This window comes from Ovis canadensis, chromosome 23 (genome assembly GCF_042477335.2).
Source record: "Ovis canadensis isolate MfBH-ARS-UI-01 breed Bighorn chromosome 23, ARS-UI_OviCan_v2, whole genome shotgun sequence".
NCBI lineage: Eukaryota > Metazoa > Chordata > Mammalia > Artiodactyla > Bovidae > Ovis > Ovis canadensis.
The window spans coordinates 53,676,130-53,703,099 of record NC_091267.1 but is presented as its reverse complement, the minus strand read 5'-3'; the positions used below and the strand labels follow the sequence as shown (position 1 = coordinate 53,703,099).

The window sequence follows — 26,970 nt, the reverse complement described above, 5'->3', positions numbered from 1 at the left end:
GTTTTTTGCAGAAAGACTTTTTATCCATTGACCTGGTCGACGGCAGAGTCAGGGTGACAGTTGACCTGGGTTCTGGGCCCCTTGCTCTGATTACCGACCGACGCTATAATAATGGAACGTGGTACAAAATTGCCTTCCAGCGAAATAAAAAGCAAGGTAAGTGTGAGGACAGACAGACAAAATGCCCTGGTAGGAATGGAAATCTTTCCAAAGTTAGCAGTCTTTGTTTTTTCTTTAGCTTTCTGAGTCTTCTTGAATGATGTTCTATTCAAAAGCCCTTGTTTTCTTTGGAATTCTGAGCACCAGGATTCACAGCTTGGTGAAGGAATATTCTCCTTGTCTGTGGTTTCCAAATGCATTGGGCTTCCCTGGTATCTCAGTTGGTAAAGAATTCCCCTGCAATGCAGGAGACCCCGGTTTGATTCCTGGGTCGGGAAGATCCACTGGAGAAGGGATACGCTACTCACTCCAATATTCTTGGGCTTCCCTGGTGGCTCAGCTGAAAAAGAATCCCCCTGCAATTCGGGAGACCTGGATTTGATCCCTGGGCTGGGAAGATCGCCTGGAGATGGGAAAGGCTATCCACTCCAGTATTCTGGCCTGGAGAATTCCATGGACTGTATAGTCCATGACATTGCAAAGAGTCGGACAGGAATGAGTGACTTTCACTTTTATAAATGCATTATTTAACATTAAAGCCTAAATTAGAATCAAGGGTCAAGTTGATTCCATTTTCTTTCACACATTCTGGTGCCATTTAGCTGCGCATTCTGGACTTACTGACTTTTGTAAAGATGGTTTTCATTTGCCATTTAACAGTCAAGAAGATTCCTTGATCAAATTTGCAGGATGGAAAAGAATATGTCTTTGTTAATGAACTTTGTGAGATGTCTGTGTTTTGTTTTAACTGTAGAAAATGATTTTCTTATCCCCTTCATCTCCTCTAGGGCTCCTAGCAGTTATTGATGCTTATAACACCACCTACAAAGAAACCAAGCAAGGGGAGACTCCAGGGGCATCTTCTGACCTCAATCGTCTGGATAAGGATCCAATTTATGTGGGTGGATTACCGAGGTCGAGGGTGGTGAGGTATGATACCACACTGCAGAATTGTCGTGTCCCTAATTACTCTTTTAGTTTCCATAACAAAATCCCACAAACCGGGCAGCTTAAACAACAGAAGTGATTAACAAATGTATAAGAAATGTCTCTTACAGTATCTGGAGCCTGCAATTCTGAAATCAGGTGTCCACAGAGCTGCTTCCTTCTGAGGATCATGAGAAAGATATCTGTTCCATGCTGTCTCTGGGCTTCTGGTAGCTTCAGGCATTCCTCAGCTTGTAGGTGGCATTCTTCGTCTGTGTGGACACATTGTCTTCCCTCTGTGTCTCTCTGTGACCAAATTTCCCCTTTTTATAAGGGCACCACTCATACTAGATTAGAACCTATCCTAATGACCTCATCCTAACTTGATTACGACCACAAAGACCTATTTCCAAGTATGGTTACATTTAGTACCTTATGAATACTACCTCAAAGTAGAATGTTAGAAAGTCAAAATCTTTTTTGATAGGAGGTAGAGAACATAACTGAGCCCATAGCACTCTGTTTTGACTAGTATGCCATATTTGTTGTTGTCGTTTGGTCTCCAAGTTGTGTCCAACTCTTTGCAACCCTGTGGACTGCAGCATGCCAGGCCTCTCTGTCCTTCACTATCTCCTGGATTTTGCTCAGATTCATGTCCATTGAATCGGTGATGCTATTTGACCATCTCATCTTCTGCCGCCCTCTTCCCCTGTTGCCCTCAATCTTTCTCAGCATCCGGGTCTTTTCCAGAGAGTCAGCTCTTCACATCAGGTGCCCCACGTATTGGAGCTTCAGCTTCAGCATCAGTCCTTACAGTGAATATTCAGGATTTATTTCCAAGTATGCCATATACTTGAGAAGTAAAGAAGGCCTTTTGCAGTAAAATTTATGATGTTCCACTTACTGCCTATAGAACATCTAAAAATGGTAACTGTGCAATATTTGGAGACCTCACTTTCCATCACGCATCATTTTCCTGTCCAGACTTTCTATTAGAAAAATCTCTTTGGAGACCAAAAAAAAAAAAAGATTGTGCTTTTTGCAAACTTATCTGGGTTCCCTTTTGTGTGATTAGAGTGAATAATGTATGTGAAAGCTGAAAGACCAGCATCAGCAAGTTGGATTAGAGATAGCAGAGAAGAGGTGCACTGATTCTTATTCTTGTTTAGCTTTGCGACTTTAATAATTCACATAAACTTCCTGTAGTTTGCTGTTCTCAGTTTTGTAATTTTGAATTGAGGACAAATTAAGCGAGACGTTTCTTTCACACCATTAAAAAAAAAGAATGCATAGACAGCTGGCAGTCAAGGCAGCCGAGCTCCCAGAGATTGAACTGAAAGCTATGAGCCATAATTTCCTTATGACAGTGCACTGTCTTTCTTATAACTGGCCCCTGTTTTGGTGAGTACGTCCAAATGGTAATGACTGTAATAGTTCCCCTTAAAAACATTAAGCAGGCTTTTGTCTAGGTAGCCACCTAGGTGGTTGTTGTTCAGTTGCTCAGTTTTGACTGACTCTTTATGACCCCATGAGCTGCAGCCCTCCAGGCTTCCCTGTCCTTCCTTATCTCCTGGTGTTTGCTCAAACTCATGTCCATTGAGGCAGTGATGCCATCCAACCATCGCATCCTCTGCCGCCCCCTTCTCTTCCCACCTTCAGTCTTTCCCAGCATCAGGGTCTTTTCCAGTGAGTCAGCTCTTGGCATCAGCTGGCCACAGAAAGGGAGCTTCAGCTTCAGCATCAGTCCAATGAATATTCAGGGTTGATTTCCTTTACGATTGACTGGTTTGGTCTTCTTGTGTCCAGTGGGCTCTCAAGAGTCTTCTCCAGCATCACAGTTTGAAAGCATCAATTCTCCGGTGCTCAGCCTTCTTTGTGGCCATCTGGGTAGTTCTGCTTACTAAATTTGACCCTTTTCTTTAGTCATAAGGCGAGCACATGTTTGACCTGAACTCTCACCATCTCATGGTCAGCCTTTTTATAGGAAGACCTAGACATTTCTGAGAATGACACCTGGAAGGAGATCTTCCTTGTTTTTATTTCTTCTTTCAAACCTGGAGTTATAAGATCCAAACTTTGTTGCTGCTGCTCTCCTGTCCTTCCCTACAGGAAAGGTGTCTCCAGCAAGAGCTACGTGGGCTGCATCAAAAACCTGGAAATATCCAGATCGACCTTTGATTTACTCAGAAATTCCTATGGCGTGAGGAAAGGCTGTACACTGGAGGTGGGGAGCGTTGTATGAATATTGAGACAAGTGTAATAATATTAGGACGAGTAAATCAAATGCCCGTAGATTTACCAACGTCATAAGGCAACAGGATCTAAACCAGCGGACTGAGTAGAAAAGAGGGGGTGGGGTAAACAGCAGCAGCCTCTGGGTGATGGTTGGGTGGGAGGTTCCACACACGGCGGACCTGATGGGCTTTCTTCTCTCCTCTCTGACCAGCCCGTCCGAAGCGTCAGCTTCTTGAGAGGTGGCTACGTTGAATTGCCACCCAAGTCTCTGTCACCAGACACGGAGTTGTTGGCAACATTTGCCACCAGGAACAGCAGTGGCATCATCCTGGCTGCCCTGAGCCAGGGCGGTGAGAAGCCAGGTGATCGGCAGGCCCATGGGGTGAGTGACCCAGAGGCTCTCAAGCCAGGAGCTCAGGGAGGAAATGACTTCAGGAAACGTTGGATGGAAGATGACTTAGTCCTAACGTGTATTCTAGCTGTGTGCCTGGTGGTTTAGGGGGGTGCATTTTTACTAAGGAGATGTGTTCATTGCTGAATGTGTTTTCCTTCATGAGTCAGTGGTGTCTTTGTGTTGCAAAGTCCATCTTCCTTGTCCAGCCACTGAGAAGAAAGACACTTAGTGTCTACCTCGGACCGTAATAAATTAGGTGATGTTTACCCTTTCCTCTCCTCAAACTTTATATATTACATAATTTAAAGAGACTCAGAGAATGCTAATGTATTGTATTAATGAAATAGAAGTCACAGAGCTACAATTTAGAGTATGGCTCTCTACTGTGCAAGATATTTTATGGACACTGTGTGTGTGTGTGTGTGTGAGTGTGTGTGTGTGTGTGTCTGTGTGTTTATTCAGTGAAATTTTATTCAGCCATAAAATAGGAGGAAATCCTATGAATGAACACATATGAACCTCGAGGACATTACGTTAAGTGAAATAAGTTAAATGGAGAAAGACAAGTACTGTATGATCTCATTTATATGGGGAAACTTAAAAAGAAGACAACTCATAGAAACAGAGCAGATTGGTGGTCAGCAGAGTTTGTAAGGGCAGGAGGGAATTGGGTGGCGAGGGCCAAAAGGCGCAAACGTCCAGCTGTAAGACAAGATCGGGGGTGATGTACAGCACGGTGACTATAGTCACAACCCCATATTGCATTTGAAAGTTGCTAAGAGAGTGGGTCTTAAAAGCTCTCCCCATAAGAAAAAGATGTTGCAACTATATGAGGTGATCGATGCTAACTGAGCTCATTGTGGTGATCATTTTGTGATATATTCAAATATCCAATGCCTGTGTTGTATACCTAAGGCTAATACAGTGGTAAATGTCAATTATGTCTCAGTAAACCTGGGGAAAGAGAGAAATAGATCAGTGACTTATGACATGACTATTTGTTAGTATGTAACGTAGCAATAAGTAAGTGTGAAGACTGTGTAGAAATGGAAATCTTTGATGTGGTTAGTGATAACAGCCTAATGCAGAAAGTAAATTATGTGAGCAGAGATTAGAAAGTAGCATACGAAGTAGAAAACAGTAGTGTCACATGGTGATATTTTTAAGGAGCTGCTTCCTTGGCACTAATACAGCCACATTGCCTTCATCAGATGATAATTCTTTAAATCTATAGTAATGTCTTTTCAATGGGAATTCTCTGTGTCTCCTTCCTAGCCCTTCTGGTCCATCATGCTAATTGAAGGCCACGTTGAAGTGCATGTTAACCCTGGGGATGGAACCAGCCTGAGAAGAGCTCTCCTGCATGCTCCCATGGGCACCTACAGTGATGGTCAAGAGCATTCCATCTCTATGATAAGGAGTGGAAGGTATTTGCCTGACCTTATGAAGGTTCCCCAGTAGGATGCTTGTATGGGGCTCTTTGCAGTGAAATGATTGGGATAATTAGTATGATGCCATTAGCATTCAGTTTTTAGAGTTCCAATATAATTCTAGAAGCTTGCTGGAAGACCTCCTTGGAAATCAGTTTCATTTGCTTTGTAATAAGACATTTGCAGATTTTTCATAATTGAACAACCTTAACCCCGCCCTTTCGTGGGACCCAGCATAAATTGTCTTCAGTTGGAAAAATTCTGTGTCAAATACCATTACAGTGTTAGTAAATTCTAATAGTGAGTGGGAAAATAGTAAATAACTGTAGTGTGCTCAGCCGTGTCTGAGTCTTTGTGATTGAACCCAGTCTGTAGCCTGCGAGGCTCCTCCGTCCCTGGGATTTTCCAAGCAAGAATATTGGAGTGGGTTGCCATTTCCTCCTTCAGGGGATCTTTCTGACCCAGGGCTTGAACCTGCCTCTCCTGTATGGCAGGTGGATTTTTTACCACTGAGCCACCCAGGAAGCAAATGTTAATAGTGAGTGGTATAATAGTAAGTAGCAACAATGCAAATAGTAAAATATAAATAGTAGTAAATAGTGTTAGAGTAACATTTCTATATTAATCTCCCTCAAAAACTATGGACCAAATGTTTTAAAAACACACTGGACGTTTTGTCACAGATAAAGAAATAAAGGACTTCCCCAGTGGCTCAGATGGTAAAGCATCTGCCTATAATGCGGAAGACCCGGGTTCGATCCCTGGGTCGGGAAGATCCCCTGGGGAAGGAAATGGCAATCCAGTCCAGTACTCTTGCCTGGAGAAATCCATGGATGGAGGAGCCTGATAGGCTACAGTCCATGGGGCTGCAAAGAGTTGGACATGACTAAGCGACTTCACTTTCACTTTCACTTTCTCCAAAAAGCACTCGAACTGAATAATGTTTAATCACATTACATTCATTTTGGGAAAATGTTCAGCTGTCTCTTTTCATGTTCAAGAGTTGCCTTTTTTTATTCACGCATGTTAAATTTCGTGTTAAAAAATTTCTTTCAGGGAAAACTTTTATTAGTAAGAACTTGCTGGAATAAAATGGACAGTGATGTTTCATTGTATTTAAAAACCTTTATTTTCTCCTTTGACTCTTTAGAGTTGTCACTGTTCAAGTGGATGAGACAATTCCTGTGGAAATGAAGTTGGGCCCGTCAGCAGAAAGCAAGACCATAAATGTGTCCAGCCTGTATGTTGGGGGCATTCCAAAGGGTGAGGGGACACCCATGCTCAAGATGAGAAGCTCGTTCCACGGCTGTATCCGAAACCTGGTCTTTAACATGGAGTAAGTATGACTGTACTCTCAGCCTGACTGTGCCCACCCCGATCTTTCAATGCCCAGGACCGACCCTAATCTACAGTCTAATTTTGCCATTGGAGCTGACCTCAAATTCTGCAAGTTCCCAAATAATAAGTGGATCCCATGTTTTATTATGAAAGTCCCCCCAGATGGACTTTACTGAACTAGAATGATGGACAGTCTGGTCATCATGCATGAGAAAGAAAAGAAGCCCTAGGCATTAGTTCCACGGGTGGTGCAAGTGGTAAAGAACCTTCCTGCCAATGCAGGAGACTTAAGACATGTGGGTTCTATCCCTGGGTCAGGAAGATTGCCTAGAGGAGGGCATAGCCACCCACTCCAGTATCCTTGCCTGGAGAATTCTATGGACAGAGGAGCCTGGTGGGCTACAGTCCACGGGGTCGCAGAGTCGAACGCGACTGAGGAGAGTAAGCATGCACACGGGCTTCTAGCCATTGTGGGAGACGGTCGATTCGGTTACTCTTAAGAGTATTGTATTAGTATTTTTTAATGGGTTTTAAGTGTTCAGTAATCCTGTGACCTCGGTGCATGTGTTCCATTATCATCATTGATTCTGAAACGCTTTGTTTGTGTCTAGACTTCTGGATTTCACGAGTGCCACCGACTATGAACACGCAGACCTGGACTCCTGCTCACTCTCAGAGAGGCCAAAACTAGCTGTCTACCGAGAGGACGGAGAGCTCCCGCCAGAGCCCCAGCCTTTACCAAGTCCAGTAAGAAGGCCCTTCTTTCATTGTGCAGTTTAGTGTTAGTCGCTCAGTCGTGTCTGACTCTTTGTGACCCCATGGGCTGTAGCCCGCCAGGCTCCTCTGTCTATGGGATTCTCCAGGTAAGAATACTGGAGTGGGTGGGTTGCAATTCCTTTCTCCAAGGGATCTTCCCTACCCAGGGATCGAACTCGTGTCTCCTGAATTGCAGGCAGATTCTTTACCATCTGAGCCACCAGGGAAGCCCTTGTTAGCTTTCACTTTCCTTTCCGTTTGATGATTTCTCTGCTTCCTTGGTTGAAAACTCACGCTCTGATGAAGCAAATGGCTCAGTCGTACAGAGCAAGGCCTGTCTCTGAGTTCAGGGCGGTGGTATTGGTAGCCTCCATCTACCGACCTGGGAAACTGAGTCTACGGCCTTACTCGGCCTGGACCCAAGGCACCTGCCCTCCAGCCCGGCTCCTCCTGGCTACACCTCACTCCTGTCGAGGAGGAACCACCTTGGCCTGTCCCCTGTGGGCACGTACAGTCCCCTCTGCCTGTGGGCCAGCTGTTCCTGCAGCCGCTGACCCCTCAGGCTCCCCTAGAGCAGTTGTTTTTTTTTTTTTTGAGGGAGTGGGCATTTGGGGCACAAGCAAGGTCTTTGCCCTTTGGACCTGATGAAAATTCATGGGAATTTGGTGAACTTGAGTGAGGTTGAGGTAAAAAATAGAAACTCTAATTGCCTTCTCAGAGAGACAAAGGGGTGTGACTTGACAGCCAAGAAGGTAAAGGCCGTGCTGGTGTGTCTGTGTTGCTGGTGTGTCTGTGTTGCTGGTGCTCTGACACCCTTGCTTCTGAGATGTTTCCTTCGTGGAAAGACATGTTCGTGTTGCAGGGTGTGGGGAAGGGCGGGGGTGGAGGGCCTGGCCTTGCATGGCTGTGAGCCGTGTGTATCTCTTACAGGAACTGTGCGCTACAGAAAGGCCCCCGGAATACGTGCCCAACGCCCACCAGTTCGGCCTCGCAGAAGGCAGCCACTTGGTGCTACCTTTTAACCAGCTGGCTGTCCGAAAGAGGTAGGCGATGCTCTAATGTCCTCACGAGATGTCTCATTGCTAGAAGAATCCAGGGCATATTCTTCAGCAGTGAGTCTTTTCTGGAAGAAGCTTCTCGTGTTTCACGAGAAGTGAACACTTTGGAGTGTTCAGCTTGCCACCACGTGGCGGCAGTGAGAGGCAAAGAGGAACACAGCTTCTATGCAGCTCAGATGTGCCAGCGTGGCTCGGCCGGGTTTCATGGTTTGTCTGGACCCCGTCTTGATGATGGTGGGTGGTTGCCTCTCTAGGGGTGTGGAGGAGAGCCCTGGCTACCTAAACCCTTCTTCCTTCTGGAATCCCAAGTCCGCTGAAGCTATTACCTGGATGCTGAACCCCATTCTACAGGAAACATTCACTAATCTGTAGAAATGGCCCCCCAGCTCTATCATCATGACCCCAAATTCCTGGAGCCACACGCATGCCAGCCTGCACGTTCCCCCTGCTCTTCACACCTGGCTGTCCCAGGCAGCCTTCTCCAGCCAGGGAAGCTGGCTCACATCCCAGAGGGCTCGTGGCTGAGGTTCCTCTGGACCCGCAGGCCTCCCTGTCCTCCTGTGGGTCTCAGCCCCGCAGTCCACGCACTCGGCTCTGCAGTGCTCTATGCCTCTGTTGCCACCATCTCAGGTCACTGCCCCTTGGCTCCTGGCTTCAGTCCCCATGAGCTTGGCAGCTGCCCAGCCCCTGATCTATGAGGTCCTCTGGCTCCAATCTCTCAGAGGTCTTTCCCTCGTTCCTCCCTCACTGCCTTCTCCCTGTGGTCACACCGCTGAGCACTTCCTAAGTACCCACCTGCACAATCTCTGCTTTAAGCATCATGCTAACCACCTCTCTCTCTTCCTTACCTCTCTCTCTAGCAGCTGCTCACCCCATCAAGACCTCTGAGCCCTCCGGCTTTCTCGCCATCATCACCATTTTTTGCCACAGCTCATTAGCCCCCTTTCCCACTGGCCTCCACGTGACCCAGTTTTAACTCTGTGGTATATTTCTGATGTTAGTTTTGGGGAGAAAGGGACCCTCCTCTGCTCACTGCTTGATCCTCTGTTCCTAGGAAGGTTCCTGGCAGATGGAGGTAGGCAGTTACCACGAGTGAATGAACGGATAGGTCAGTGAAGGGACGGATGACCTGAGATGTTCAAAACAGATGTTGAAACACTTACTGGGGTCTTTGAATTTAAAGAGAGACAGTGACAGCATGTTCCTTCCTGAGAGCCCTCGCCTCCCTCCAGGCTCTCAGTTCAGCTGAGCATCCGCACGTTCGCCTCCAGCGGCCTGGTGTACTACATGGCTCACCAGAACCAGGTGGACTACGCCGCACTCCAGCTGCACGCGGGCCGCCTCCACTTCACCTTCGACCTTGGGAAGGGCAGGACCAAGGTCTCACACCCAGCACTGCTCAGCGATGGCCAGTGGCACACGGTAGGCTCTCGGGAAGGTGGCGTCACTTGTGCTGAGCTCTGATCCACCGGCCCCTCGTGTCCACTCCATTTCACAGTAGTGGGATCAACCTCCAGCTTGCTCTGTGTCTGATATCTGCCCCATAGAATGTAGGCTCCTGAGGGGCACAACCTTTTCTGCTTCCTGAAATACCCTCAAGGGCTCACTCAGTGCATGACACTTAGTAGGCACGCAGCAAACATTGGTAGAATGAATGAAATGTTCATTTACCAGATATGTTATTGGTTTGACGAGAAGTAAACCAAGCCCACGGGTGGCGTGAATGGGCCCAACCTGATGTCCTGGCCTCCGTGTTGCTGTGACGGGGACTCTCCAGCAGGTCCTTTGCTAACCTGCTCCAGGCTCAGCCTCCTCTCAACCTTGGAGGTGCAAACACCTGAGCCATTCTTGAGGGTTCCATTCGGGTTATTATTCCTGCAGTGAACAGATGCTGCAAACAGCTGTTGTTTTCTCAGATTCCTTAGAAATGACTCATGTCTTCCGATCGCTCTAGGTCAAGACAGAGTACTTTAAAAGGAGGGGCTTCATGACGGTCGACGGCCAGGAATCGCCCATGGTGACCACGGTGGGAGATGCCACCACGCTGGACGTGGAAGGAAAGCTGTACCTCGGAGGCCTCCCCTCCAAGTACAGGGCCAGAAACATTGGAAACGTAAGCAGCGTTTTCTCCGTAGGCCCATTTTTACCTTTATTGTGGTGGTTGTTTGTCTTGTGGAGGAATGTGTTTATGTTTAAATTACCGTGTTTGGGCCTAGAGCTTGGTCGCAAAATGGAAACATTTGGAACCACATCCCTCGACTGTGTGTTGGGGCTTCTCCTTGAAGCCCAGCCTGCCTTCCTGTTGGTTAGCGAACGAACAGTTCCCTTCCCACAGGCCTTTAGCCCCAGTGCAACTCAGGAAAAGTCCAGCAAATTTGTATTTGCAGGTTAGAACACTCCACAGTCTTTTCTTTTTTCCTGATTTTTCATTTATCATTTTTGGCTGTGCTGGGTCTTTGTTGCTGCGCCTGGGCTTTTCTCTAGTTGCAGCAAGAGGGGGCCGCTCTCTGGTTGTGGGGCACTGGCCTCACTGCAGTGAGCACAGGCGCATGGGCAACGGCAGTTGCAGCTCCCCAGTTCTAAAGCACTGGCTCAACAGTTGTGTGACACACGGGCCTAGCTGCTCTGTGGCGTGTGGGGTCTTCCCAACTGGGGATCGAACCTGTGTCTCCTTTCCTGGCACATGGATTCTCTACCCCAGAACCCCCAGGGAAGCCCCACTCCACAGTCTTGATTTCCACAATATTTACTCAACAGAAAACCCTTTTAACTATATTATAGTAGCCTTTTTTTTAATTGAATTTCATACTTTATTGATAAACACTTTTATTTATTCCCGCCCCATAGGCAAATTCTATTCATTTTTTTTTTTATGGTTTCGGTTTTTTTTTTTTTAATATAAATTTATTTAAAGTTAGACCTTCATGTGAAGTATGGTGGCCACTGGATTTTTAAAACCCAAAGACAGTGTTTTACTGTGTGGTGTTGAAGGGTGGGAACAGTGTGTGCTGTCCTTCTCACGTCCTCACCGTCACCTACTCCTGCATCGTTTCACTTAGATCACTCACAGCATCCCTGCCTGCCTCGGGGAGGTGACGGTGAACAGCCAGAAGCTGGACACGGACAGCCCCGTGTCTGCATTTGCAGTGACCAGGTGCTATGCCGTGGCCCAGGAAGGAACGTTCTTTGAAGGCAGTGGATACGCAGCCCTCGGTATGTACGATCAACCGTCTCACAGGCAGTCTCTGGGATGCCTTGCAGTCTAAGATGATAAGGATCCAGGAATCATCTGATAGGACAGGACCCGCTGCACAAGCTGCAGTGAGACCACGAATTCTGGATTCTCAGCATCTTGTGTAAAAACCGGCTCACCTGTCATGGTACCCAGATGGCCTCCTCTCACCAGGAGAGGTGGCCCTCCAGACGGCAACACATGGTCCTGGTGTCATCTGTACTGGCCCCAGATTTACATAAGGCAAAAGCTGTCACTGTTCAGGTTAATAAAGACCTTTGAATTCGAAAACAGCACGGTAAAATGTCTGGACCAGCCAGCCAAATGCAATTCAGTTTTGATGAAAAAATTAACTCTGTTTAGACTGTTGAAATATTCATGAGTTGTAAGTAGAGGAATTTAAATCTCGAAAATGCTTTAGGATGGAAATTCCTCAAGGCTTAGAAGTAGCCCTTGTTGTATATCTTACGTGCTCTCCCACTTCAGATGCTTGATTGGCTGGCTAAACCTGGTGGTTCAGTGGTAAAGAATCCGCCTGCCAAGCAGGGGATGTGGGTTTGATCTCTGGATCGGGAAGATCCCCTGGGGGAGGGCGTGAACCCATTCCAGTATTCTTGCCTAGAGAATCCCGTGGACAGAGGAGCCTGGCAGGCTACGGTCCGTGAAATCGCAAGGAATCTGACACGACTTAGGGACTAAACAATGGCAGCTTGCCGGCTGACTCCTGTTTGCACTCAAACGGCGCTCCCCTGGCCCCTGTTCCATTTCCTATCACAGAGAATTCTGGCTCCTTTGCCGGGGGCTTCCACCGAGGCTCTGGTGGAAGATGGAGGTTGGGAGGGAGGAGAGGAAAAGCCAGCAGGCTTGTCTCTCGCGCTCTGTGCTTCTGGTAACACCACCTCCCACTTTTCCTTCAGCCCTGGGCCCCATAGATAACAACTGCCTGCTATTGCTAATATCCCTAACTTAGCCCAGCTTTTTTATCACCTGAATGAAAAATGCATTCAATTAAAACCCCACTTAAAAAAAATGCATAGTGTGGAGTTTAACACACTTAACACACTCAGCAAATGATGACACACCAGTTAGTGGATGCTGGGAAAGTCAAGTGCTCTATTTTTTGGATGGATGATGACCCAATTACATGGATCAAATCCCTTCTGACTTTTGCCTGTGTGGCTCTGGATAAAAGCATGTGCCCACCTCATCTCCAGTCAGGTTTAGCCCAGCTGGTTGTGTATTTTCTTTAAAAGCATCACTTCATCCTACGGAGGTGCAAGCTGAGGCTCGGGGGTGGAAGAGACTTGCTGGTGAGGCTGGAGCTGGATCCTGAGAAGGAGCTGGAGCTAAGTCTCCTGACTCTCATCAGGAGCCCAAAAGCACAGCCAGCCAGCCAGCCCAGCCCCTGGCCTCTCTGAGCTGTGCCTTCGTGCATCAGGCAGGCCCCATCACTAACTGAGTGTCTTCCTTGCGTGTTTCAGTCAGAGAAGGCTACAAAGTGCGATCTGACGTGAACATCACGTTGGAGTTCCGTACCTCGTCGGAGAACGGTGTCCTCCTGGGGATCAGCAGCGCCAAAGTGGATGCCATTGGACTGGAGATTGTAGATGGAAAGGTGGACGCTTAATCTGGATGCACCCCCACCCCCCGCCCACATCTCATCCCAGTGTCAGAGAGAGCAGTTGAGAAACAGTAGAAATATCTAAATCCAAATTTCTAATTATTCACTTTCATGGAATGGAGAAAAGATTCAGTTAATATTTTAAATTAGATAATCCTAAAAAAGGACTTCCCCAGTGACTCAGTGGTCTAGAATCTGCCTGCAATGCAGGAGACACAGGTTCAATCCCTGAGTCAGGAAGATCCTCTGGAGTAGGAAATAGCAACCCACTCCACTGTTCTTGCCTGGGAAATCCCATGGACAGAGGAGCCTGGTGGGCTACAGTCCAGGGGATCACTAAGAGTCAGACATGACTGAAGCCACTAAAGAACAACAGCAAAGCTTCACGTACAGCACAAGAAGTTGAAAATAGGATACTTAGTGTTTCCCTCCCACCTTCTGCAGGTCTCAGATTTTTTGTGCTACCACCTGGGGTAGTAGAGCATCCATTGTTTTTCAGGAGGGAGTTAGTAAATGTTCCTTCACAGGTGCTATCGCAACAGCTGTGAACCAGCTTTCTTAGTAGACCCATGGGCTCCTGTCATGATGAAAATACGACACTGATTTGAGGATGCATCACTAAGGTTGTGGCTCAGGCTTGCTCCCATGGCGGTGGCTGTGTTCCCTTCCAAAGCCTTGGGAATAGGCTAGCATCAGAATCCTTAGGACACTGTCTCACAAAACCACTGTTTGTTTTTCATAGGTTCAGTTCAGTTGCTCAGTCATATCTGACTCTTTGCGACCCCATGGACTGCAGCACGCCAGGCCTCCATGTCCATCACCAACTCCTAGAGTTTACTCAGACTCATGTCCATTGAGCCCGTGATGCCATCCAACCATCTCATCGTCTGTCGATCCCTTCTCCTCCCACCTTCAGTCTTTCCCAGCATCAAGGTCTTTTCAAATGAGTCAGTTCTTCACATCAGGTGGCCAGAGTATTGGAATTTCAGCTTCAATATCAGTCCTTCCAATGAATATTCAGGACTGATTTCCTTTAGGATGGACTGGTTGGATCTCCTTGCAGTCCAAGGGACTTTCAAGAGTCTTCTCCAACACCACAGTTCAAAAGCATCAATTCTTCAGTGGTCAGCTTTCTTCACAGTCCAACTCTCACATCCATACATGACCACTGGAAAAACCATAGCCTTGACTAGACAGACCTTTGTTGGCGAAGTAATGTCTCTGCTTTTTAATATGCTGTCTAGGTTGGTCATAACTTTCCTTCCAAGGAGTAAGCATCTTTTAATTTCATGACTGGCTGCAGTTACCATCTGCAGTGATTTTGGAGCCTGATAAAGTCTTCCACTGTTTCCCCACCTATTTCCCATGAAGTGATGGGACCGGATGCCATGATCTTTGTTTTCTGAATGTTGAGCTTTAAGCCAACATTTTCATAGGTAGCCCTCCCTGTTAGCAGAATGCTCTGATTTTATCCACTCTAAGAACATCGTGTGAATGGACTGTGTTCCTTGAATAGGGAAAAATTCACCGAGGTATTGGCTTGTGTCTCATTTGTTTAGCTCTTGTTTCACGTTAACAATGGTGCTGGGAGGATAACAGCCACGTACGAGCCCAAAGCTCCCAGTAGGCTCTGCGATGGGAGATGGCACACCCTTCAGGCAAACAAGAGCAAGCATCAAGTGGTTCTGATTGTCGACGGGAACGCGGTTCGAGCAGAAAGTCCGCACACCCAGTCCACCTCCGCTGACACCAACGATCCCATTTATGTTGGCGGCTATCCTGGTGCGTGTGATGTGTACTCTGCTCACTTTTCGGGGGGCATTGCCTCTGGGGGAAGTCTTATTCAGGGGGATAAAGAATAAGGGTGAAGAAAGATACATGGTATGGGTGACAAATCCTTTGACATTTTAGGTCTATTCCAATACCTAGGAATTTTTGGAAAAATCAAAATTATCTTCATATTTAAGTTGATCAGGGCTTCCCAGGTGGCACTAGTGGTTAAAAAACAAAACAAAAAACCTACCTGCTAACGTAAGAGATGCTGGTTCAATGCCTGGGTAGGGAAGATCCTCTGAAGGAGGGCATAGCAACCCACTCCAGTATTCTGGCCTGGAGAATCCCATGAACAGAGGAGCCTGGCGGACTACAGTCCACGGGGGTCTGACAGAGTCAGACACGACTGAAGCCACTTAGCATGCATGCACGCAGAAGCTGATCATTGGGTAGCACTCTGAGAACATCGGGTATGGTGTATAGTAAGCTGGGTGACTTTACTGACAGAAATCTCAAATGATGCCCGGAAGTGGGAATCATTTTACGGGTCGGTAATCATTTTAGAGGACAAACATGTGTCTTACGCTCTCACATCGCTTTTCAGATTCTCCAAGTAATTAATACAAATGTTAATAAGATAAAAATCCCTTTTATGACAAGTCACAACTATGCCTTAAAATTATTATTAATAGTTTTCTATAAATGATGCTATCACTGAAGCCACTTATATGGAAAAATATTCTTCTGATCTTGATGTGGAAACCACAAATGGTTAGTTTTGTTTCTACTGCTCTTCTTATGTCGTTTAACACAACAAGATTTATTTTCTCTTCTTTCTAAACAGCTGATGTGAAGCAGAACTGCCTGAGCAGCCGGGCCTCCTTCCGGGGCTGTGTGCGGAGGCTCACTCTGACTAAGGGCCCACACGTGCAGTCCTTCGACTTGAGCACAGCTTTCGACCTGCAAGGAGTTTTCCCTCATTCCTGTCCTGGGACTGAGTCCTGAACTTTGGGGAATGCCTCGGTTGGGAACCATCGTTTATATTTTGAGAATTATTTTGTGAACTAAAATCTTTACAGTTCAGATTTCATTTCCAACTCAGGTTCAGTGTTTCCAGAGAGAACGTTTTTGTTTATGTTTAACTAAAACCATGTGTACAACAAATACCTCTATTAAATAGTTTAAAATGTAAATTGAAATCACTGGCTCTTTTAAGTTTTTTAAATGAAACTTTTGAAATGTTCTGTTGATCACCTGATAATACTTCATGTTTTGCATTTTAAACTTTTAAAAACTATCGTTATAGACTATCATAGATTAGAGTGGCTTATGAATACTTTCATGGGCTTTCCCTGTGGCTCAGTGGTAAAGAACCCACCTGCCAATGCAGGGAAAGAGAGTTCGATCCCTGGGTCGGGAAGATCCCCTGGAAAAGGGAATGGCAACCTACTCCAGTATTCTTGCTTGGGCAATCCCAGGGACAGAGGAGCCTGGCCGGCTATAGTCGATGGGGTTGAGAAAAGAGTCGGACATAACTTAGCAACTAAACAACAACAACATGAATACTTTCATTTCTTTATCAAGAATTTAAGCTCCAATTTCTACAATGAACAAGTAACACTGTTGGTTCTATTCCAGCAGAGGGCACCAACTGTTTGCCACATAAGCACGTTAAATAGACTCCAGCAAGTCAAAAAGCAAAGGGAACACGGGAAGACAGAGCCTGGTCTAGACAAAGCTTTGTTCTGAGAGGACCTAACCGAACAGAGCATTTTGCAAGATTAAAAAAAGAAGTGGCATCGTAACTAGATAGCTAGTTAGCCCTTACTGTTTTAACTGTTTTTAAGTGTACAGTTCTCTGCATGAGGTACATTCACGCTGTTGTACAACCGTCACCACCATCCAGTTCCAAGACTCACTCCATCTTGCAAAACAAGCTCTGTACCTATTAAATACTAATTCCCAGCTGCCCTCTCTCCCCAGCTCCTGGCATCCACCATTTTTCTTCCTGTGTGCATGGGTCTGACGACTTGAGTCACTGGAATCATTCAGCATTGGTCGGTCTGTGTCTGGCTTATTTTTCATGGCATAAGGTCCTGTAGGATCATCCACGATGGAGTATGTGTTAGTGTCCTTCCTTTCTTAAGGCTGAGTAATTTCCATATTTTTTATTTTTTATTGAAGGATAATTGCTTTACAGAACTTTATTGTTTTCTGTCAGACCTCAACATGAATCAGCCATAGGTATACATAAATCCCCTCCCTTTTGAATCTCCCTCCCAGCTCCCTCCCCACGCCACCCCTCTCGGTTGATACAGAACCCCTGTTTGAGTTCCCTGAGCCATACAGCAAATTCCCGTTGGCAATCTATTTTACATATGGTAATGTAAGTTTCCGTGTTGCTCTCTCCATACATCTCACTCTCTCCTCCCCTCTCCCCATGTCCATAAGTCTATTCTCTATGTCTGTTTCTCCATTGCTGCCCTGAAAATAAATTCTTCAGAACCGTTTTTCTAGATTCCATGTATGTGCGTTGGAATATGATATTTACCTTTCTCTTTCTGACTCACTTCACTCTGTATAATAGATTCTAGGTTCATCCACCTCATTAGAATTGACTCAAATGCATTCCTTTTTATGGCTGAGTAATATTCCATTGTGTATATGGACCACAACTTCTTTATCCATTCATCTGTCAGTGGGTGTCTAGGTTGCTTCCATGTTCTAGCTATTATAAATAGTGCTGCAATGAACAATGGGATAGATGTGTATTTTTCAACCCTGTTTTCTTCAGGGTATATGCCTAAATGAAAGAAAGAAAGTAAAGTTACTCAGTCACGTCTGACTGTTTGCAACCCCATGGACTGTAGCCTACCAGGCTCCTCCATCCATGAGATTTTCCAGGCAATCGTACTGGAATGGGTTGCCATTTCCTTCTCCAGGTAATCTTCCCAACCCAGGGATCAAACCCAGGCCTCCTGCATTGTAGATAGATGCTTTACCGTCTGAGCCACCAGGTTATATGCCTAGGAGTGGGATTGATTGCTGAGTTGTATGGTGGTTTTATTCTTAGTTTTTTAAGGACTCTCCGTACCATCTTGCATAGTGACTGTATCAATTTACATTCCCACTAACAATGCAAGAGCATTCCCTTTTCTCCACACCCTCTCCAGCATTTATTGTTTGTCGACTCATATACCATATTTTTGTTTATTCATTCATCCATCAATGAACATGGGGTTCCTTCTACCTTTTGGCTATTGTGGATAATGCTCCTGCGAATATGAGCATACAAATAGTTCTCGGAGTCCCTAATTTCACCATTTTAGGGTAGAGACCCAGAAGTGGAGTTACTGGATCACACAGTAAGTCTATTTTTAATTTTTTGAGGAACCTCCATATGTTTTTCCCCATAGTATCCAGTGCAATTTTTAAGCTTCAGTTTTCCACCTGTAAAATGTGGTTATGCCAACAACCGCAAAAAGGTCTATATTTGGAAATATTATTAAAATTGACGTAGAGAACATCTGAATAAACCAATAACATCGACCTTAGTGAAATTTAATCCTCAGTCACATTTGCCAGCAGAATGTACACAAATCAGTTGGTTTAAAGACATGCTTTATTAAACATCAGGAACAAGAATAAAAAAACTAACCAATGCATTTAACACAGCTGGTATAACCTTTCTGAGAGGCCTGATTTATATAACACCTTATTCATTTTCCTGTATTGTCTGTCTGTGCCACCACCTCTAAGAGGATGCATCGTAATTAGGAATGATACACTCGTGGCTGGATATGGAACAACCACATCCAACACAGGCTTGGGAATTAAGGGCCAATTTAGTGTCCAAATCAGAAATTGCAATGAAAATGATTAAATGCTCTGTTAGAAATGCTGGACCAGAAGGCACATGTATTCTCACCTTAGAACACTATAAATCAAGGGCTAAATTGTGGTACCAAGTGAAAGACAGATCTGGGAAGGTTGACAGAGGCAGCTGGAACTGGGCTTTGCAGAATACACAGTAGTAGCAGCCAGCGTACTAAGTGCTTTCCTAAGCACAGGCTTCCCTGCTGGCTCGGACAGTAAAGAATCTGCCTGCAATGCGAGAGATTGCAAGGTTTGATCCCTGCATCTGGAAGATCCCCCGGAGAAGGGAATGGCTACTTGCTCCAGTATTCTTGCCTGGAGAATCCCCGTGGACAGAGGAGCCTGGTGGGCTATAGTCTATTGGGTTGCAAAGAATCAGACATGACAGCAATGAACACTTCTTATGCAAGGTGGTGTTCAAAGCTAGAGGGGCAGTATGGAGGCATGACACATGGGTCCAAGCCTCCCCGCTGAAGGAAAGCGGACTGATGGGAATATTAGGAGGTGGGCAGGGGGACGAGCAGGTGGAGAGAGAACAGAGGGGATTGGGTCTAACCTTGGAGAGTGCAACACTTAAGCTGGTAGGAAGGAGACTGGATGCCATGCCTTAGGAAGCATCTGGGCTTTCCATTAGGAGTGTGTTGTGATGAAATGGTGCATTTGAAATCATAAGCTAGCTGGAAAGGGCAGCCCGAGTCTGCCAGTTGAGCAGCACTGATTGAGTGGCAACCGATTCCACGGCAGGGATAAAGACAAGAGAATTGTATGGGAATGTTGGAGGCTCCAGCAACGCATTAGCTTTAGGCAGTAAAAGATTATGAGACTCAAGCAGGGAGCTTGGACAATGAGAATGGCAGTTCCACAGATAGGCGGTAAACACAAGCTCTGAATGTATTGAATTTGAGAGACTGGTGAGACAGTCTGAAGGGAGGTGTTTCAACTGGCTGGCTGGATTATGGACTGGCCTGGGACTCTTCTCACAATGCAAGCTGTGTTGTTTATCTATCAAACAGTATTTGTCTTTCTCTGTCTGACTTATTTCATTAAGCATAATACCCTCTAATTCCACTCATGCTGTGCAAAGGGCAGGTTTTCCTTCTTTTTCAACGGCTGAATAGTTTTGCGTTGGGGTTTCCCTGGTGGCTCAGATGGTAAAGAATCTGCCTGTAATGCGGGAGACCTGGGTTTGATCCCTGGGATGGGAAGATCCCCTGGAGGAGGCATGGCAACCCACTCTAGTATTCTTGCTTGGAGAATCCCATAGACAGAGGAGCCTGGCGAGCTATGGTCCATAGGGTGACAAAGAATTGGCTATGATGGCGACTAAGCACAGCACAGTATTGCGCTGTATATATATCAGTTCAGTTCAGTTCAGTTCAGTTGCTCAGTCGTGTCCGACTCTGTGATCCCATGGACTGCAGCACGCCAGGCCTCCCTGTCCATCACCAACTCCCAGAGCCTACTCAAACTCATGTCCATTTACTCGGTGATGCCATCCAACCATCTCATCCTCTGTTTTCCCCTTCTCCTCCTCCCTCAATCTTTCCCAGCATCAGGATCTTTTCCAGTGAGTCAGATCTTTGCATCAGGTGGCCAAAGTATTGGAGTTTCAGCTTCAACATCAGTCCTTCCAATGAACACCCAGGACTGATCTCCTTTAGGATGGACTGGTTGGATCTCCTTGCAGTCCAAGGGACTCTCAAGAGTCTTCTCCAACACCACAGTTCAAAAGCATCAATTCTTCAGCACTCAGCTTTCTTTATAGTCTAACTCTCACATCCATACATGATTACTGGAAAAACCATAGCCTTGACTAGACGGACCTTTGTTGGCAAAGTAATGTCTCTGCTTTTGAATATGCTGTCTAGGTTGGTCATAACTTTCCTTCCAAGGAGTAAGTGTCTTTTAATTTCATGGCTGCAATCACCATCTGCAATGATTTTGGAGCCCCCCAAAATAAAGTCAGCCTCTATTTTCACTGTTTCCCCATCTATTTGCCATGAAGTGATGGGACCTGATGCCTTGATCTTTGTTTTCTGAATGTTGAGCTTTAAGCCAACTTTTTCATTCTCCTCTTTCACTTTCATCAAGAGGCTCTTTAGTTCTTCTTCACTTTCTGCCATAAGGGTGGTGTCATCTGCATATCTGAGGTTATTGATATTTCTCCTGGCAATCTTGATTCCAGCTTGTGTTTTTCCCAGTCCAGCGTTTCTCATGATGTACTCTGCATATAAGTTAAATAAGCAGAGTGACAATATACAGCCGTGACGTACTCCTTTTCCTATTTGGAACCAGTCTGTTGTTCCATGTCCCGTTATAACTGTTGCTTCCTGACTTGCATACAGATTTCTCAAAAAGCAGGTCAAGTGGTCTGGTATTCTCATCTCTTTCAGAATTTTCCACAGTTTACTGTGATCTGGTATTCTCATCTCTTTCAGAATTTTCCACAGTTTATTGTGATCCACACAGTCGAAGGCTTTGGCATAGTCAATAAAGCAGAAATAGATGTTTTTCTGGAACTCTCTTTTTCAATGATCCAGCGGATGTTGGTGACTTGATCTCTGGTTCCTCTGCCTTTTAAAATCCAGCTTGAACATCTGGAAGTTCATGGTTCACGTATTGCTTAAGCCTGGCTTGGAGAATTTTGAGCATTACTTTAATAGTGTGTGAGATGAGTGCAGTTGTGTGGTAGTTTGAGCATTCTTTGGCATTGCCTTTCTTAGGGATTGGAGTGAAAACTGATCTGTTCCCATCCTGTGGCCACTGCTGAGTTTCCGAAATTTGTTGGCATGTTGAGTGCAGCACTTTCACAGAATCCTCTTTTAGGATTTGAAATAGCTCAGCTGGGATTCTATCACCTCCACTAGCTTTGTTCGTAGTGATGCTTTCTAAGGGCCACTTGACTTCACATTCCAGGATGTCTGGCTCTAGGTGAGTGATCACACCATCATGATTATCTGGGTCGTGAAGATCTTTTTTGTATAGTTCTTCTGTGTATTCTTGCCACCTCTTCTTAACATCTTCTGCTTCTATTAGGTCCATACCATTTCTGTCCTTTATTGAGCCCGTCTTTGCATGAAATATTCCCTTGGTGTCTCTAATTTTCTTGAAGAGATCTCTAGTCTTTCCCATTCTATTGTTTGCCTCTATTTCTTTGCATTGATCTCTGAGGAAGGCTTTCTTATCTGTCCTTGCTATTCTTTGGAAATCTGCACTCAAGTGGATGTATCTTTCATTTTCTCCTTTGCTTTTTGCTTCTCTTGTTTTCACAGCTATTTGTAAGGCCTCCTCAGACAGCTATTTTGCTTTTTTGCATTTCTTTTTCTTGGAGATGGTCTTGATCCCTGTCTCCTATACAATGTCATGAATCTTCATCCATAGTTCATCAGGCACTCTGTCTATCAGATCTAGTCCCTTAAATCTATTTCTCACTTCCACTGTACAATCGTTAGGGATTTGATTTAGGTCATATTTGAATGGTCTAGTGGTTTTCCCTACTTTCTTCAATTTAAGTCTGAATTTGGCAATAAGGAGCTCATGATCTGAGCCACAGTCAGCTCCCAGTCTTGTTTTTGCTGACTGTATAGCGCTTCTCCATCTTTGGCTGCAAAGAATATAAGCAATCTGATTTTGGTGTTGACCATCTGGTGATGTCCATGTGTAGAGTCTTTTCTTTTGTTGGTGGAAGAGAGTGTTTGCTATGACCAGTGCATTCTCTTGGCAAAACTCTATTAGCCTTTGCCCTGCTTCATTCTGTACTCCAAGGCCTAATTTGCCTGTTACTCCAAGTGTTTCTTGACTTCCTACTTTTTACTTTTTTTACTTTCCCATTTTTAACTTTTTCTGTATCTTGGATATTGTAAATGATCGTTATATTGCAATGCTGTAGAGGAGTGCGTATATCTTTTCAAATTAGTGGTTTTGGTTTTAGTGGTTCTTATTTATGCTCATTTCCCCCCTCAGACAGCATGTGTGTCTCAACAATCTAATTGGCCCACAACTCCTGTAAGGGCTACATTGTGTCAGATATTTCTTGGGCATTTCTCTCAAAGCTAACATAATTAGGGCCTATGGGAGATTATTAGTAGATAATTGTTGAGCTGAATATTAGTTTGTCATTTTTTCTAAAAATACCTCAGCAGTGTAGCTCTTCATATAAATTTCAAAAGTTCTTTGCAAACGTAATTCCTCTGAGCCATCTAATAAGCATAAAACAAATGGCGGAGTAAGCCTCTTTTGCAAGATATTCCCAAAAGAAGTTCTATAGGCTTAACAGTTTTCATAATATGTAGTGAAATGTTAAGCATAATATACTCTGATATGCCAAAAATATCAGGATTTTTTTTTCAAACGGTGACAAAGGCATAGCTCATGTTCCTTTCAAACTCTTTCAGTGTCCAGCAAAGGGACCCATTGCTGCTGTCTGAAGCAAGGACTTGAGTAAAAACATAATGGAGAGAATTTTTTTCTGAGTAACAAAATTTAGAAATGATACTTTCTTCTCAGATTATATGGAGTGTGTAATAATTATAAAGTATTACAACACAAACTCCATCTTCAATATTGAAAAGCTGTGGTTTCTGTTTACATAATTAGAAGAATTTCATAAACATGAAAGAGTAAAGTTTATGGCAGTTTGTTTTAGCCCGAACCGTTATAAGCATCCAGCATTTCATCAATAATTTAATTTTTAGCATGTGTCCAAAATCCAAATGTGATTGTCTGTTATGAATAAAAAGACAGTAAAAGCTTTGATAAAAATGGAAGAGCATTGCGCTGTGTCCCCATTAGGTGGTCAGAAGAGGAGATTTAGGGAAAGAACGTCAGTCAGTCGAGCAGATGGGAGCTTGTGAAGTACAAACACAGCAGAGGTTACAACGGGGCCTTTGCAACCAGCCTAGAAAGGTAAACAGGATTTAGGTGTGGTGAGGAAGTCAGTGGGGCTTCCCGAGTGGCTCAGTGGGTAAAGATTCTGTGCAATGCAGGCAATGTAGGAGACTTGGGTTCGATCCCTGGGTTGGGAAAATTCCCCTGGAGGAGGAAATGGCAACCCATTCCAGTATTCTTGCCTGGAGAATCCCATGGACAGAGAAGCCTGTGTGTGATTTAAATGTAATTGTGTGTTCTTGAAGTTTGATTAAATTGATCATGGAGTTTAAGAAGAAATATGAGTGAGAAGGGCAAGAAGTAGAAAATCATCTGGCACGTTAACACTCACTAAGTCCGGCTGGAAAAAAATGTTCAAACTTGGAAAACTGCGAAAGTCTCTCAGTCTTCTAGGTGAGATCAGAAGTAAACTGAAGAAAGCACTTCTTAACAGGCTAACCTAAGAGAGAATACTTTTTCCTCCTTTCACTGTTATATTAGAATTGAGTAATGTTGGGAGTGGGGAGAAAGGAGAGGAATCCTGAACTGACAAAGTGAGAAGGCAAATCAATGAATTATTGCTGACTCTTATAGCAGTTCCCAAAGTCAACTGAAAGGTATGCATCCACGTGTGTGTTTTAATTGCTATAACCAACAGAAAATGGGAGAGAACTTATGGTCTGAACACAACCTAGTCAATTTCTTACCAAAATCCAAAACATCAACAATTCCTCAGTGACTTATAATAGGACCCAGAATCTATAGCACATTCACAATATCCAGGATACGATTCAAAATCTTTCTACACACATCCAACCAGGAAAATAGGACCAATTCTCAAGGGGAAAAGATGCCAACCTCAAAATGAAATTATTAGACAAAGACCTCAAAGCAGTGATTATATCTATGCTACATAAGGTCAGAGTAAACACATTTGAAATGAATGTAATGACAAAAAAAAAAATTCTCAGCAGATAAATGGAAAATAGAAAAAGGAAGCAACTGAAAATTACTGAACTGAAAAATATAATATCAGAAGTGAAAAAAAAATCACTGGATGGACTCAAGATCAGAATGCAGATAATAAAGGAAAGGTTGAGTAAACCTGAAAACAAAATAATGAAAATTATTCAGCAAATTAAATAGAGATGAAAGGCTGAAAAATAAACACAAAAACAACACACCAGTGTCAGGTAGATAACTTCTAAACTCTAACATAGAATAATAGGAGTCCCATATGGAGAAGAGAGAGAGGCTGGAACAAAAAAAATTTTTTTGCATTAAGACATGGCTGCAGATGCCCCTGGTATGCTGGGCCATCTCCCAAGAGGGAGGCCAGGACTATGTCTAGCAGTGCTACCCAAGGTGACATGCAGAACACAAAATGGGAAAACTCCCTTGCCTGCCCCACCCCGCCCCACCTACTTTTCAGTTCAGTTCAGTTCATTCGCTCAGTCGTGTCCGACTCTTTGCGACCCCATGAATCGCAGCACGCCAGGCCTCCCTGTCCATCACCAACTCCCGGAGTTCACTCAGACTCATGTCCATCAAATCAGTGATGCCAGCCATCTCATCCTCTGTCGTCCCCTTCTCCTCCTGCCCCCAATCCCTCCCAGCGTCAGGGTCTTTTCCAATGAGTCAACTCTTCGCATGAGGGGGCCAAAGTACTGGAGTTTCAGCTTCAGCATCATTCCCTCCAAAGAAATCCCAGGGCTGATCTCCTTCAGAATGGACTGGTTGAATCTCCTTGCAGTCCAAGGGACTCTCAAGAGTCTTCTCCAACACCACAGTTCAAAAGCATCAATTCGTTGGCGCTCAGCTTTCTTCACAGTCCAACTCTCACATCCATACATGACCACTGGAAAAACCATTTTTAAAAGTATGAAAGCTGATTTTTGTCTGAGAAACATTGTTGAGAGATTAGCCTTCTTGGGGCCTGAAGTTTGTCAAGGTGGCTCAAGCTCTCCAGCAAGCCATCCTGGCAGTTGGGGGCCATTATCTCCAAAGAGCACGTTGAACCCTGAGTCACTTTGCAAGGAGACTGTGCTTTTGTTGTTATTTCCTGAAGGTTGCAAGGCACCTGTCCAGTGACCTTACCCAACTGGGTGATTTCTCAAGAATTGTGGCAATAATCAGAAGCCCTCTCTAGGCATCAAATGTAGCAGAAATTTCCTCTCCTTTGACACTTCCATCAATGCAGGCAGATCAGATGAGGGTTCCTTCTCTCTGGCATTTCATCCCTACTTTATATTACTGAAGCTGCTTTGCTAATTCTTCTTACAGAACCTGGGGCTTGTGACTTCAGATCATTAGTGCTCCAGAGAGGAACCCTGGCCCAGTGGTTCCATTCATCTGGGACCCCAGGGAAGGCTTAAGTAAAACTTCTTTTCCCCTATCATGTCCCAACAGACTGTGGGTCCAAGGACTCCAGAAACCTCTGTGAACCATTTCTGTTACTGCTACTGTCCAGTGTTGGCTATGATGCGACCCCTGGAATCCCAGCCACGGCCCACTCAAGAGATGAGGTGGCATGCGCTCCTTCACACCGACCTTGGAGTCATTGACTGGGGAACCGTGGGGGCTCTGGCCTCCTGGGAAGTTTCACAGGAAGACTCAGTCTCCTTCTGGGAATATCTCCAGTGAAAATCATCATTTTTGCACAGGAGATATTGACTGTCCTTCTGGGCAGCCTCACAATTTAAATGTCATCCCCACATTTCCTGCTGGGTACCACTTTCCAGGCATGGGCAGCAGGGGTGAGGCCTAGCTGTTTCCTAGGGTCCAGTCCCGGGGAAACTGGGGCACACGTGTGGGAACCCAAGCTCAGAGCCTAGGCCTGAGTGTATGTCGCTGTGTTGGTTTTTTTTTTTTACAGGTTCATTGAGGTGTCACTGACATATGATAAACTTGATAGCACATATTAATATTTAAAGCGTACAGCCTGATGACCTTGATTGTATGTATCCATCCTCGTAATCATCACCTCATTCAGGATAAAGAACACACCCACTACCCCTGAAGTTTCCCCCTGCCCCTTTGCAGCCCCTCCCGCCTACCCCTCCCTGAAACACCTCACACACTGTTACAAAGTTGAAGACAAAAACAGGAAACAGGAAAGCGACTCTACCCATTGGGCAAGTCGGCGGTAACTCCGACTCCAAAACAAGGTAAGGAAATTATAAGACAATTACAGGCCAATTTTTCTTTTGGACCTAGATGTGAAAATCTTCAATAAAATGCTGGTTAGTTGAATTCCTCAATTAGGGGAAAAAAATATGACCAATTACAATTGCACCCCAGACTCC

At 45.0% G+C, this 26,970-nt stretch overlaps 1 protein-coding gene across 1 annotated transcript in view; it reads left to right on the top strand.

The window, feature by feature from the left end:
• Positions 1–16,122, top strand: part of LAMA1 (laminin subunit alpha 1) — a 124,017-nt gene extending 107,895 nt beyond the window's left edge. Inside the window, exons 50-63 of the mRNA XM_069568622.1 lie at positions 12–156; positions 948–1,089; positions 3,196–3,310; positions 3,533–3,703; positions 4,991–5,142; positions 6,296–6,481; positions 7,095–7,230; positions 8,170–8,282; positions 9,530–9,719; positions 10,252–10,410; positions 11,357–11,510; positions 13,011–13,144; positions 14,710–14,932; positions 15,768–16,122. Coding sequence (XP_069424723.1) covers positions 12–156; positions 948–1,089; positions 3,196–3,310; positions 3,533–3,703; positions 4,991–5,142; positions 6,296–6,481; positions 7,095–7,230; positions 8,170–8,282; positions 9,530–9,719; positions 10,252–10,410; positions 11,357–11,510; positions 13,011–13,144; positions 14,710–14,932; positions 15,768–15,928 — 2,181 coding nt within the window. The 3' untranslated portion in view covers positions 15,929–16,122. The remainder of the gene's footprint in view (positions 1–11; positions 157–947; positions 1,090–3,195; positions 3,311–3,532; positions 3,704–4,990; positions 5,143–6,295; positions 6,482–7,094; positions 7,231–8,169; positions 8,283–9,529; positions 9,720–10,251; positions 10,411–11,356; positions 11,511–13,010; positions 13,145–14,709; positions 14,933–15,767) is intronic.
• Positions 16,123–26,970: the final 10,848 nt, after the last annotated feature.